Source organism: Anguilla anguilla, chromosome 17, assembly GCF_013347855.1.
Source record: "Anguilla anguilla isolate fAngAng1 chromosome 17, fAngAng1.pri, whole genome shotgun sequence".
NCBI lineage: Eukaryota > Metazoa > Chordata > Actinopteri > Anguilliformes > Anguillidae > Anguilla > Anguilla anguilla.
In genome coordinates this window covers 31713144-31728033 of record NC_049217.1, presented here as the reverse complement: position 1 = coordinate 31728033, position 14890 = coordinate 31713144, and the positions used below count along the sequence as shown (strand labels likewise).

Sequence of the window (14890 nt, the reverse complement as noted above, 5' to 3'; positions counted from 1 at the left end):
ATAACGTGCATTTTTACGTTGCCTTACCCCTTTCAGCCGTTGGAATTTTAACATTAAATATGTTTGAAGGATACATTGTAGGAATGCTTGCCTCAACCAATGCTGGTCTGACTGCAGATTAATTTTTATTGAAACACAAAGAGTGTTAAGGCTCAGTCACGCAAAACATACGTTTGTCGTGCACCTGTTCATCTGTTCCATCATGGATGTACGAAAGTGAGTATTTTGTTAGGATAATGCTTCCACTTTACACAAATTCAACACGTCTGGTCTGGATATCCAATATGTGCATTCACAACCACCAGCAGCCTGAACGTTCCTAGTAAACCATTGCTCGCAGTTTCCTTCGCCTGGGATACGGCATAAAACTGTCTTCCAGTACCATGAAGTGCTTCCGATCGATACTAGTATCGATGTATTTTTAGCTATTTTAAGCTGAAGATATCCCAGACTATCTGAGGGAAGTGGCCATGTCACAGAATCAAAGACAATTCTTGCAAACAAATACGGTCAGCATAAGCGCTTAGATATCAGTGTTACTCATCCCCACTTAAGTCACAGACTGTGACACAGTATTATGAGGCATCATTAGGACAGGAAACTATCTTATGCTTTCGCATACAACCAGAGTGGTTGACAAGCATCTGAAACCATTTTGGCTCTTACACAGGAAGGCGAGCTAAAGCTGTCCATTCAGAGCCAACATGGCAGATTCGCTACTCGTAGTTTCGTGAAAGCTGACACACTGCTCAGAGGACCCGCCTACCTGTGAGGCAAAGGGATCTGCGAAGTCTATTAAAATGACAGCTCAGACTGTCCACGTCAACACTGAACACCACCATGGACTCTGTGGCTTTGGTAGGAAAACCTTTGAAGATATTTAACGCTTTATTCTTTCGTTTTTTTGTTTTCAATCAGATTCGTTGCAAACTTAACGACGGGCCTCGCCTTTGCGGTGAAATAGCAATACCGCGTTCATTGAATCATTTTCAGGGTTTATATTACTGAGAGATGTAATATATGGTAGGAAGCTGTTACCAGCTAGCTAAGTAGTTAGCTTGCTAGCAACATCAGTGCAAATGACCGTACAGTTACTGTAGTAATAGGGCGCAGCTGTTTCTACAATCTTTACTCGCAGATATACTATTGCCTTCATTTTTTAATTAAAATGCCTCGGTAAACCCGATATTCAGCACTCATTATTGCAATCCAGCTGGGTGCCAAACAAAGTCTGTCAGCTTATACGTTGAACTGGTTTGGGGTATAAGCCTTGAATAGTTGGACCTTCAATAAAAGTAGAAACAATCATGCCTCTTATTACGAAAATCATCGATTACTGAGTTATCACTGTGACAACAACTGTGTCAACTTTAAATGTGTCAAAATCACGTGGATAGGTAATTACGACCGAGTGGTGAATTGCTCTGCCACGTCGTTTCGCTGTCTTGTCTGAACTAACCTTAGATGTGTTTTATGCACCATAGTAGCTAGCCACAGAATACTTGGCTAATTCAACAAGACTCACTGTCACTTTAACATGATTTTCCAAAGGTTTAATATTGGTTCTCAGTCATTTCTTTTATGACATTCCTTATCGATAAACTATAGGCTACCTATAAGGCACAGTTTATGTAAAACAAGGTAGAATGAAATAATTTCTCTGCCTTAAAATGAGTTGGTGGCGGCTTGGTTTGCAGTCAAAATGTGTAGGTGTTACAAAATCGCATATTGCACATATCGCTGTGTCGCGACATTAAATGTCAAAACTCCTGGTGAGATTCAGGAGCCAAAAATCAAAACTCCTTTAAACTTCCACTACTAACTAAAAAATATATTACAGTAATAATCACGGTGACATTTTTAACAAATGCTCGTGTTTCGTCGGGAGAGACTAGTAATGATTGACACTGTCTATTCAAGTCCAAAAGCGCTGTCTTACCTTACTGTGCTCAGACACGCCTGTGTCCTGCAGTCGTCTGAGGAAACACCTCTGTCGTAAAGTGCTCTATGGGATATAAGATTATGATTTTTCTTTATAATGATGAGAATATTCCTGGGATGCAGGGACATAGGCCGAACCGAAAAAGGAATTCGAAAGATGGATGATGGTTCAGCCTCCACAGTAACCCTCCCAACCTTCTGCAGTGGCTGCATGCGGTCCCGGCCGGACCAGCTGGTGCCGCCGCAGGCCGTGCTTTCCCGTGTTCCGGGCCCAAGTTCTGTGATACACTCCGGCTCTCAGACTGTGGCAGTCAGTGCATAACAGAACTTTGGCTCGGGGCGACACAACTGCCGCCGAGAGAGAGAGAGGAGCAGAGCTCACCCGGAACAGTCTGAACAACCGTATCTATTTTTTAGCCATCGTTACACAGTAAAATGTCCAGTTATAAATGAAATCCTACGTAGTACATGCGGTCCCTGTTGGAGTTAAATTAACACTGGAATAACTGAATTTACACTGTGTATAAAACTGCAACCGCAACAACAATGATTCTGATAACAATAAGAGTCACCCTGGTTTTTGGGCTGAGGGCTGGTAGAGTAGTATAATGGGCAGAGAACTGGGCTTGTAATCAAAGCTTACAGGTTTGACTGCCAAGTGGGGCACTTATTACAGGGGTGTCCAATCTCATCCGAAAAGGGCCGGTGTGGGTGCAGGTTGTTTTACCCCAGCCTATCGAAGCCTATTATTAGCTAATTAGTGAATAAGGTGGGCTAAACCAAAAACCTGCAGAGACACCAGCCCTTTTTGGACACTTAAGATGTATAAGTGGATACTGTGTAAAATAATAAATACATGTGAATTTGTGTAAGCTGCCCTGTATAAGGGCATCTGATAAATGTCAATAACGTGGTTATTCATTCACTTTGGGTAATCATCTTCACTGTCCCTACTTTGTAATCTGTCTGTTTTTTTCTGAGAATGTTTGTGCTTTTATTTTCATTAATCATTTTTTATCTTTAATCCCATTTTCTTTGACTTGTCTCCCAGGAACCATCGCTGTACACAGTGAAAGCCGTTTTCATTCTGGACAATGATGGAAACAGGCTTGTGTCAAAGGTAGTGGACACCATTTCAAGTGTTTGCTTTGTGAATTTCACTGCTGTACCCCCAAAACAATGAACACAAAGTAAATCTGCTGTATTTGGTGTTGAATTATTTCCAGTGCTTCAAGATTTTATTTTCTCTTGATAACAGTGCAGCGCATAGTCTGTATCAGTGTTTGCCATCTGTGCGCACACACACACACACACACACACACATATATATATTTCTTGCATACAGTTTATTAAATCTTTCTTCTGTTCTTTCAGTATTATGACACAGAGCTATATTCCTCCATGAAGGAACAGAAGAATTTTGAAAAGAAGGTGTTCAACAAAACGTACAAAGCTGACAGTAAGTATTTTTGTCCTTTGGCATGGGCCTGTGTACACACTGGCTCCCTGTTCCTGCCATGAGGCTAGTCAGACCTCTATGGTATAGAGCCTGGGTTTTCAGCATACAGTACATAGATTTGGGAACATTTATACAAAACATAAACCTGTTTTATTTATTTATTTACATAATACTTTTGATGGGGGTCCCCTGGATGCCTTTCAGCCTGGGTGGCGGTCTCTGGTATAGAGGATCATTTTTGGCAGTCATGTTGCAAATCAAGTGTCTTCCTTCAGCTCATGTCTGTGCGAGCCTGACCTGAGACATCGTCATGGTGACATCGAGAGAGAAAGGGGGAGAAAGGCATATATATAAAATAAAAAACTGTTTTTTTCAGAAGCCTTCCTCCATGTGCGAGAGAACAGCTTCTCTGCACATCTTACCTCCAGAGATCTGGAGCCGGAGTGTTTGCATTAGAGGTGTCAGATGTGTTTTTTTGGGTCACCTCTCGAGTGTCTTGTGGCAGTCCACTTCAGTAACTCCCGTTTCTGGGCAACTTTTCATCACTACCCAAAGGACCTCCTCACTGCTCACAGTGAAGTAATGATGAATTCATGAGTATTCGTGGCTTTGGTTACGGAGAGAATATTCCGGAAATTTTACAGACAGAGAAGGGGACATGAATGACACGGATTGCTGGAAGGCCCAAAGGCATGCTGGGTAGTGCTCCGTTCTGTCGCTGTGGGCCCTTTTTCACACCTGTCTCTGTGTCAGTAAGAATGTGGCCCCGCCAGTCAAGCCCTGCTCAGGTTCTCACCGCTCTTTAGCGCTTGGGCTAGCATTACAGCAGATGAAAGAGAGGAAGCCTGTTCTGCAAACTGCGGCCTCCTTTTGGGCCTTTAAAATGCGCTAAAGCTACTCAATACTTTTTTTGACAATGCACTACAGCACAATGCAGTACAATCAACCATTCACTTTTCTCTCCTCTGTCTATCTCTGTGTTTAGATGAAATTGCGTTTTTGGAAGGCTTGACTATTGTTTACAAGAGCAGCATCGATGTCTTCTTCTATGTGGTGGGAAGCGCACAGGAGAACGAGGTACGTCCGCACATCCGTGGAGTTTATTAAAAACAGCGTTTGTTAAAAACAGCGAGGGATTCCATGCAGACTGGTCGTCTGGAGTCTTCACTTTTAAAAGGCTGATTTCCTCTTCCTGTGTGCTCTGGTAGCTCATGCTGATGGCGGTGCTGAACTGTCTGTTCGAGTCTCTCAGCCAGATTCTGAGGTAAGTGCTCCTTCACAACCTTGCGCTGCTGTGAACCTCAATGTCATTAAGCCGATTGGCTCTGTTTGATGATTGTCAGCCAATCAGAGTGCGAGATCAGGCATCAATAACTTTACACAAATACAAGTTTAATTAAAACTTTGTTGTAACTGCAACAGATTTGTTGTAGTTACTACTTTAATTTTTTAATTTAAGGTTAGCCAAACCAATAGATTAGATTCAGTTGCTCAACAGAGAATCGACTGCTGATGATGAATTATTGGCGTGCTAGTTAGTCACACAGTAATATATAAGAAGTGAGTTTTTATGGCAAGCTGCATGTATTTCAAGCTTGGGGTCTCCAGTGTGTGTACATTTTATTTATGAAGTGCTGTACAAAATAAATACACATACATAGAATTAGTGAACACCCACCAGACAAAAAAATCTCAGAAAAAAAAAACATTAGAACATGGGGATGCCGAGGCAAGCAGCAGTGAGTCCAGGTGTAATAGCAGAGATGGACGGCCGGACCTGATGCTGAGAGAAGGCTCGGTCGCTCCAGTCTGAGCTGCGACCGCAGAACAGCCAGAGTCTACCGGTCGGACGAGCACAGTGACCGTGAAGTGCTGTAAGGGCGGAGTAGGTCGGTGATATGAGAGAGAGCAGCCCACTAAGAGCTTCAAAAACAAAAAGTAAAACCTAGAAATGGATTCTAAAATAGACTGGAGGCCAATGCAAGGACGTTAAAGTAGGGGTGCTGTGGTAGGAACAGTTTGGGCAGTACAAGTGCCCTGCGTCTTCAGAGGCAAGAATCTTTAGCCTCTTCATGAAACCTCCTGTCAAACATAATCATTAACATTCACCGCACTGCAGTACCTGAGTCATCTCAATTAGTAATTTAATGAGGGCTAATTACACACAGTTGCATGTTAATTCATGGAGTGGTGCTGTTGGCATGTATCTGTATTTACAGACAATAAAGGCAGTTCTACTGAAGCCTCTGTAATACTTTAACAGGATGATTTGTCGACTGGTGATTTCTGGCTTTTTATTTCTAAGGATAAAATGACTATGAATTACAGGCAAATCTGTGGTTTAAATTAGATTTTTGTAAAACCACAATACACTCTACAAACAATAATAAGCATGCAGTATTTGTCACCAAACACTACATATGACCACAGCTGTATTTGCTATTTATGATATAAATATTTGTAATGGATGCGTAGTGTGACATAAATGAGGGTGTATTCTACCTGACACTTCCTGATTTACCACATCATTAAAGGCCGTGTGTGGCAGAGCATTGAATGCAGCTCTGAGTACGCACAGAAAGCCACCCCGAGGTGTGGGATTAAAGCCCAGTGTGTGGGATTAAAGCCCAGTGTGTGGGATTAAAGGCCGAGGTGTGGGATTAAACCCTGAGGTGTGGGATTAAAGGCCGAGGTGTGGGATTAAAGCCCAGAGTGTAGGATTAAAGCCCAGCGTGTGAGATTAAGGCCCTGGATGTGGGATTAAAGCCCGAGGTGTGGGATTAAAGCCCAGAGTGTGGGATTAAAGCCCAGAGTGTAGGATTAAAGCCCAGAGTGTGGGTTAAAGCCCTGGGAGTGGGATTAAAGCCCAGAGTGTGGGATTAAAGCCCAGAGTGTAGGATTAAAGCCCAGAGTGTAGGATTAAAGCCCAGAGTGTGGGTTAAAGCCCTGGGAGTGGGATTAAAGCCCAGAGTGTGGGATTAAAGCCCAGAGTGTGGGATTAAAGCCCAGAGTGTGGGATTAAAGCCCAGAGTGTGGGATTAAACCCTGAGGTGTGGGATTAAAGCCCAGAGTGTGGGATTAAATCCCTGGGTGTGAGATTAAAGCCCAGCGTGTGAGATTAAGGCCCTGGGTGTGGGATTAAAGCCCAGCGTGTGAGATTAAGGCCATGGGTGTGGGATTAAAGCCCAGAGTGTGGGATTAAAGCCCAGAGTGTAGGATTAAAGCCCAGCGTGTGAGATTAAGGCCCTGGGTGTGGGATTACAGCCCAGAGTGTGGGAGATGGGTACATGCTCAGCGGCTCGTTAGGGGTCATTAGGGCTCGTTAGGAGTTGGGGGGAGGGAGGTCCGCTGGCTCGGGGCTCCCTGCAAGGGACAAGCTGGGCTCGTGGTGCTTTCGCTGTTTCCATAGAAACCAATGCAGCAGTGATGCAGAGAAAGGGTGGATGGGGAGAAGTAGTATTGTATTTTTTGCAGCTCTGTATCTCTGTTAGTACGATTATGTTCTTTTTTTTCCCCAAAAAGTATGCTTGCATTTTTATGCAAATTACGCTACATGGCTTATACGGTAGCCAGCAGTGACATACACACTCTGTGCATTCATTGAGAATCGAAGCTGTTTGTGTAATTTTCCTCTTCTTCAGCCCTGGAGATGTGTGTTTGTGATTTGTGGGTCTTGGAGCAGTTTCCTCCTTGTTTTGTCTGTGGTAATGGCCTCTATATTATATGGTACAGACCCCTCCCCCGTATGAAACACTGATCCGACCCCCCCCCCCCCCCCCCCCCCGTGCTCCCAGGAAGAACGTGGAGAAGAGGTGTCTGCTGGACAACATGGACGGGGTCTTCTTGGTCGTGGACGAGATCATTGACGGAGGGTAAGGTTGACGCACAGGCAGGAAGAGGGAGCGGGAAGAATGATTGGATAGTGTACGGTCCGTACACAACTCTGGTTGGCCAATCACTCCTAAAAGTGCTGGCCTTTCTTTCTCCTGTGTGCTTGTGTTCTGTGATTCATGTGCTCTTCTTCTGTGTATCAAAACCATCTCCTAGGAGTCAGGAATATTTCTAGTTTTTTTTAATCACACACTTGCTCAAATTCCACACTTGCCTTTGTGTTTTTCTGACAGAGAGGGAATCCTGTCCTGTAGCAGTCTGAATGGAGGGGTTGGGTGTGTGTGGGGGGGGGGGGGCTCTCTGAGGTTGGCTGGCGCTGAGGGACTGAGGGAGGGAGTGCAGGTCTTTATCTTTTATGGCCGTGGTGTCCTGTGTTTTAACGCCCGATCGCACCCTGTGTTGTACAGCTAGTTTTGAATGGTTTACAGCTCCACTAGTAACTCATGCTTAATTCAGTTTGAGTCGCCTTTTAATTCAGCTCACTGTATTTAAACTAAAACACCCAGCATTGTTTTGTTTTTTTCATGTAGCGGTATTCTGGAGTTAGAATTCAAAAATATTTTTTAACTGTCAGATCAGGAAATAAATGCACTGATTGAAGAACACTGGAGCGTGAGTGAATGTGGTTATGCTCTTTATCTTGTCTTTGCCTCAGACCCTTTCTAATACACAGTGCTGTTCTTTCAGAGTGATCTTGGAGAGTGACCCCCAACAAGTCATCCAAAAGGTGAACTATCGGGTGAGTGAGCTGGAATGTGCGTTTGAGCACCTGTGGGATGAGCCTTCCTAAAGGAAGCACACGTATGCTCCCTACTCTCCCTCTGAATCACTGAATGTTGGGGGAGGGTTTGGTTCACTATTGACAATTCAATCTTTACAGCGTAATATCCATTAAAAATAAGTTCCAAATTAATTCTCAGTAATTTCATATTTGGACTATTTGACAGCAGGTTGAGTAATATTTTGTCTCCATGCATTAATGAAGCGTCTAGTTGAGGCCTAAGCTGAATAAGAAGCTCACTTGCTCTTCGCTTCATTTCTGTGTCTGGCTGAGTGCAGTCTCATCCCACATCAGTCTGAGGATGCAGTCATCACAGTCTCTCACACCCGACATGTCAGTCTGAGGATGCAGTCATCACAGTCTCTCACACCCGACACATCAGTCTGAGGATGCAGTCATCACAGTCTCTCACCCGACACATCAGTCTGAGGATGCAGTCATCACAGTCTCTCACCTGACACATCAGTCTGAGGATGCAGTCATCACAGTCTCTCACCCGACACATCAGTCTGAGGATGCAGTCATCACAGTCTCTCACCCCCGACACATCAATCTGAGGATGCAGTCATCACAGTCTGAGGATGCAGTCATCACAGTCTGAGGATGCAGTCATCACAGTCTCTCACACCCGACACATCAGTCTGAGGATGCAGTCATCACAGTCTGAGGATGCAGTCATCACAGTCTCTCACACCCGACACATCAGTCTGAGGATGCAGTCATCACAGTGGTCATCACAGTCTCTCACACCCGACACATCAGTCTGAGGATGCAGTCATCACAGTGGTCATCACAGTCTCGCACACCCGACCTCGATCTGTGTGCAGCGAGTGGCCGCATGTTCACGCTGAGTAATGGTTTAGCGATCGACCAATCAGACACCAGCGCGGGGGAACGGGGGGGAAGTGGTGCAGAATGAACGCTTCCAGGCTTTATTCCACATCCTAATGTGGCGCAATGAAGACTACCCTGGGCTCTTTCTCTGAGGCTCCAACATGCAGTTCCTGTAGAGTGTTTCATTAGTGTGATTAGGGGCCACAGCCGGGTTTGTGCCAGTGCTGCTTACTGCTGTAAACTGTGAGGGTTTCCTTTATTTAACCTGCTGAGAATGAGAGGGAACTCAGTGTCAGTGAGAGTGTCAGTGAGAGTGTCAGTGCTGCAGTGAGAGTATCAGTGCTGCAGTGTGAGTATCAGTGAGAGTATCAGTGGTGCAATGAGAGTATCAGTGAGAGTATCAGTGCTGCAGTGTGAGTATCAGTGGTGCAGTGAGAGTATCAGTGGTGCAGTGAGAGTATCAGTGCTGCGGTGTGAGTATCAGTGGTGCAGTGAGAGTATCAGTGAGAGTATCAGTGCTGCAGTGAGAGTATCCGTGAGAGTATCAGTGCTGCAGGCTGGTAGAGCTCAGGAGGGTTTTCTGAATGATGTCCTTCTTCCTCCCTCCCTCCCCGTCCTCCCTTCTTTCTTGCCTGTTTTTTCTCCCTCCTCTTCGATTCCCATATTCCCACCCCCCTGCCTCCCAGAATGCTTCAGAGCAGGCTTACGGCTTCGTCCTCTTTGATTACATCACTGGTAATGTTGAGGGACAGGGGGACAGGAGCCAGGGTTCTTAGCCGGAGAACGGAGGGAGAGAGGGAGAGGGTGAGGGAGAGAGAGAGGCCGGGGCCAGGTAACTGCATGGAGGGAACGTGTGTGTGTGTGTGGTGTGTGTGTGTGTGTCGCTGTGCACGTTAGCACGTTAGCCTGTGCTGCTGCTGCTTCTGTAACGCTTACAGTTGGTGAAGCTCGGCTTAATGCTCCTGGGCTGCCTTCAGTTTCCCCCATTTGGACCCCATGACCGGAATTCCCTCTGATCCCAGATCAGTACTGGGCCCTTATGGGTGCTCAGCACCCCTGATAACCAGTGATCTCAGACCAGCAGGAGTCATCAGACCGGTTTGGAATGCAGTGCAAAGTGTGCAGTGTTCTGAGTGTTAGCCTGCGGGTTTTGGAATGAGACTTGGTGAAATTGTGAGGGTGTGTGTGTGTGTGTATATATGTATGCCTGCGTGTGCGTATGTGCATGTGTGTGAGTGATGCATGGGCCGTTGCATGGTGCATGCATGAACTCGCATGCTGGTTCACTACAGGTGTGCTGGGTTGCATGCACCAGTCATGCAGACGTGCAGCCATGCAGTCATACAGTCGTGCAGTTTCTCCTAACAGTTCGTATGCAGACAGCAGCCCCAGACCTGGGCTAGTTGAGCTGGTGCGTGCAGCAGCCCCAGACCTGGGCTAGTTGAGCTGGTGCGTGCAGCAGCCCCAGACCTGGGCTAGTTGAGCTGGTGCGTGCAGCAGCCCCAGACCTGGGCTTGTTGAGCTGGTGCGTGCAGCAGTGCTGTGTCTCCGCTCTCTGACGGTACACCGTTTGTGAACATGCAACACAGGAAGCAAACTTCCTCACCCTGTGAGATCCAACCGCTGGGACTGAAGCGAGGGCTCTGCGGTTGGCTGGGACTGTATCGACGTGCACATCTGTCACGATTTCATCATTCTAAAATGTGATTGGCTGACGGGAAGGAAATAAATCAAGTTTGCATTTGCAGCACTAACGGGAGCTTTTCCAGTGCAAACGTCCTCTGTTTTCATAGAATTAGGCAGCTTCCCTTTGTGGCGTGCGGTTAAGGTCACCAACCTACAGGAAAACACTTTGCCCACTAACTGAAATTCATCAGGGCCAGTGAACACGCTTTCCTTCGTGTCATGGGCGTGTGCACGGTGTTGTGGGTTCTGCATGACATCCTGGGTGCACACGTGTCCACCACCCCACATGGACCTCTCTGTCTGTCTGTCTGCTGTCTGTCAGTCTGTCTGCCTGTCTGCCCACCTGTCCGTCCGTCCGCCCGCCTGTCTGTCTGTCAGTCTGTCTGCCCGTCAGTCTGTCTGTCTGCCTGTCTGTCTGCCTGCCTGTCTGCTGCCTGTCTGTCTGTCTGCCTGTCTGTCTGTCTGCCTGTCTGCTGTCCGCCTCAGACTAAGGCCTCTGATCTCTCCTCTTGCCTTGCAGATGGACGAGGGCCCGCTCTCTGAGCAGACTGTGGCTCAGGTAAGGAGCTCCCCTCCTCACATCACACACCTGCTCAGGATGCACTTCCTGTGGGGAGACCGCGTAATGTCTAGTGCCACCTGAAGATCTGGCCTGAGCTTTGAGTTTAAAAAATCTCAGGGTCTTTTTCCAATTCATTTACCAATTTCAAATTTGACTTTAATGACTTAAATTAAACTTAAACCTAAAGGCCGGGGTGTGATGTTGATGCCATGGGGCATAAGAAGGTGTTCCGAAACATTTTATAACCGTATGAGAATAATCTGTTGCTTTCCTTATCATCGTTGGTATTGTATTTATAACAGGAGACAATTACACCCAATCAAAAATTGTGAAATTGTGCATCACATATCACTAATTTAATCATTGTAATTATCCAGTCAAAAGAAATGGTGAAATTATTAACCCCAAATCATCGCTATAATTTGTATGTATAGTGAGTCGCATGTGAGCCAATAGGATCTTTAACATCGAGCTCGTTCTGTATTAGAAACACTGCTTCTAGGACGGACGACTTTTCTCTCCAGTTGTCTTGTTCCAGGTGCCATCTAGTGGCCAATTAGTGTAAGACAGCTCCGGTAACCACCCCATCCCCATTCTTCACTTTTGTTTCTTATAATAATCATAATTTAGCCAGCATTAATCTCGTTAGTAGCCTCCATAGACCATGACCAGACCAGCAATGTCAGTGGTATTAACGTTAATTATCTCTATCACCTGGTCCTAACCTTCAGCCTTACGATAGTGATGTGGTGAACAGTGCTTTGATACACCTGTTGGCTGTTTGCTGTAGAGTTTGTCCATTCAGTTGAAAGGAAATAAATTATTGTAGAATAATTACAGTTATTTATTTATTATGGCTGTTGTTATTATTTTTATTATTATTATTAGTAACAGTAGTAGCAGCAGCTGTAGTCTCTAGCAATATTATACATCATCATCTGACCAAATAATAAGACCAGAAGATGGCTAATATGATATATGATATATGATATATAATAATTGACTTTAATTTTGACTTGGCAAAGTAGTTCAGTCAGATATTTTACAAAGATGCTGATTATATTGTTTGTGTTTCCTCCAGGTTCTGCAGTCTGCAAAGGAACAGATCAAATGGTCGATAATGAAATAATGAGGTCTGGCACAGGAGAAACGGCCGAACCCAGATCTAGTGGATTGCAGTGTGAATATTTAAATATGTGGAACAGTGTGTACATGTAAGGGACAAGTCTTGTTACAGTTCAACTTTAAAAGCTAGTAAGAAAGCTGTTAGAAGTGTGTAAGCTTTCTGCTATGAAGGTACAATAGTTTATATTTGTATGTATTGAAATATAATCAGAGTAGTCTCCAGAACGTTTTACAGAGGAAGATTTTGTGGAGTACCAGTGTATTTTATTTCCTATAACAGGGTAACAAATATGGCAGGTAATATTTATGCATTCTTTTCCCCTCTTCTATTGCAGTCGTATAAGTCGTACTAGAACACGTTGTTTTTATGAACTTGCAAACGTTTGAAACATTTCCCCTCATTGTTTAAAGAAATTTCTAAGAATGTACTGAATTTTAGATTTTTGTTGGTCAAAAACACTTATTGTATTCTTTGTTTGTTATGGGTTGAGTCCCTGCCCTTAGACCATCAAGTAGCCTTAATAAATGAAAATTGTGTCATCGCACGAGGGAGCGGATATAGCTGAAACTCAACCCATGTGCGTGACAGTTTTATGTGGAAAGCTAAGCTAACCGGACTGGATACGTTGCACTGAATGAGGCTTTTTCCACCAGACTAGTGGCTTTAAGCTGCGAGCTGACGCTGTTTCAGGCAGCTGTGATTGTTAACTGCTGCTGCCACAGGCACAAAATTATTAATTTTAATTTGTGAGCGACACGAAATTGCACGGCTGTAAATAGTAATATTTTACGCTGTTTTCAATGAACACACTAAATTTCATTACATTTTTCCCCAGTGTAAAACTCACAATGTTGCCTGTGATGATTATTCAGGAATTAACAAATACGTTGCGCAAATGGCTCTGTTACCAAAGATCACAAAAGAAGGCTAACACTACATTTTCTCTCTCTAACACACCTATGAGAAGCAATGTCATTTTATGTGTGCTTATTTGAAAAGAAAGATTCTAAAATTATGTATTATTGTTTATTTATTTGTCAGAGCAAAATATGGAATATACGTTAAATATGTATTGTATGTGGATTATAGGGAAATATATATTAAAAATTTATCAAATGAGCGACAAGAACAAATAACAAATACCAACCCCAAGTAGAATTGATAAAACTGTCAAATGTCAACAGGAGAATTTGTTTAACAGGAATATTATTGTAATAATATTGTTCCATTTTTGCATAACCATATTTTTGCTGTTACAATATCAAAGCAATACAAAAGCAACTGATGCAAATTTTACTGTATGTTTATCCTATTTTATTGTACTGATTAAAGGTGTGTGAATATTGCTTTTTATCCTTCTCTTGTTGGCCAAGCATGAGAAAATGTTTTCCTGAACAACAATGCTTTTTGAAATAGACTAATCTTCGTGTCTTCATTTGTGTTTTTGTCTTTTGCTCCAAATGGAAATAACTCAAAGCTCTGTCTCAATACCGTTGCTCATATTTTGCAGTAGTTGCACTTCCTTTTGTAATGAAAAAAGAATAAATAATGTCTTTACAGTTGTGTCTGTTTTGAAAAGGTCTTATTTCTACTACAAACTGTAATCTGTAAACATTTAAACAGGAACCTCAGGATATTTAGTGTACATAATCCAACTTAAACTACATAAGATAATAAGCAAACTACATTTTAGGCATCCTTTGCAGTTCCCAAAAAGCCTTGTCAAACTGTGAAGTTTGCAAAGCAGTGTTGAAGAACTTACAGAACGTACAGAAGATGAAATAATACAAATTTGTTCTATATCAGGGGAGGGCAATTCCAGTCCTGGAGGGCTGGTGTTTTATGCAAGATTTTGTTTCCACCAATCACCCCGGCTAAATGAGCTAACTGGCTGTATAGACCCACACTGGTCTATCTGTATATTAGATCACAGGAGGACATTTTGTGTAGATAGGTACACAATAACAGTTGTTAATGCGTTTATCATGAAATGTAGCGAAAACGTCAGGTGGAGCAAATGTTAGGGCTAATTAAGTAATTAAGGCCAGGAGTTGGCATGGAAACCAGAAACAGACATGGTTCTTGTTGCCCACCGAGCGCCCCCCCCCCCCCCCCCCCTATAATCTGCCTTTAGTCTGAAGTGTTTAAACACCGGCAACAATGCTAAACCTCCTCCGCCTGTGCCTGGATGCCTGAATAAAGCTCTCATATTTATTATTGTTCTTTTTTATAAGCACACCCATTCACTTCTTAGGGTTGGGTTGATGACGCTGGTCAACCTTTTTTTTTTCCTCCTCCATCCCCGTCAACAGGCCTGATTCTGCACCCGTGTGCCCCCTGGGGGCTGTGGTGCGCATTGCAATGTAAAACAAACAATGCAGACTGTCTTCTTCAGGGGGCCTTCTGTCAATTTGAACTTTCATTTCATCATGAATTTATATAATGCAGGAGGATGTGGGGGGGGGGGGGTCGGGGGTGGGACTGAGTAAGTCATAAGGCATTTAGAAGATCCCCCCCCCCACACACACACACACACAATGTATCCATAACTATAACACTGCACTGCCATTATCGCCTTTTGTGTGCTTTTCTTACACAGGTCTTTAAGTA

The 14890-nt window shown here is 44.0% G+C and overlaps 1 protein-coding gene across 3 annotated transcripts; it reads left to right on the top strand.

Moving 5' to 3' along the window:
- Window positions 1–702: 702 nt before the first annotated feature.
- LOC118216795 (coatomer subunit zeta-1-like) lies at window positions 703–13843 on the top strand. 3 transcript variants are annotated; one of them, XR_004763073.1, is made up of 10 exons: window positions 703–858; window positions 2993–3061; window positions 3316–3400; window positions 4386–4477; window positions 4609–4664; window positions 7195–7272; window positions 7979–8030; window positions 9593–9710; window positions 11113–11151; window positions 12236–13843. XR_004763073.1 is itself a non-coding variant. In XM_035398289.1 (9 exons), the coding sequence occupies exons 1-9, from the start codon at window positions 841–843 to the stop codon at window positions 12281–12283; spliced, it is 537 nt and encodes a 178-aa protein (XP_035254180.1). In that variant the 5' UTR covers window positions 703–840; the 3' UTR covers window positions 12284–13843. The 3 variants fall into 3 exon arrangements, 1 of the variants encoding a protein (XP_035254180.1); XR_004763072.1 differs by having other exon boundaries at window positions 9593–9738; XM_035398289.1 differs by lacking the exon at window positions 9593–9710.
- Window positions 13844–14890: the final 1047 nt, after the last annotated feature.

What these genes read in the sequence shown, in the direction of transcription:
- LOC118216795 (XM_035398289.1), top strand. An exon ending in TCTCTCAGCCAGATTCTGAG is followed by an intron (nt 4,665 to 7,194) that starts GTAAGTGCTCCT and finishes CCGTGCTCCCAG; the next exon opens with GAAGAACGTGGAGAAGAGGT. An exon ending in GACGAGATCATTGACGGAGG is followed by an intron (nt 7,273 to 7,978) that starts GTAAGGTTGACG and finishes CTGTTCTTTCAG; the next exon opens with AGTGATCTTGGAGAGTGACC.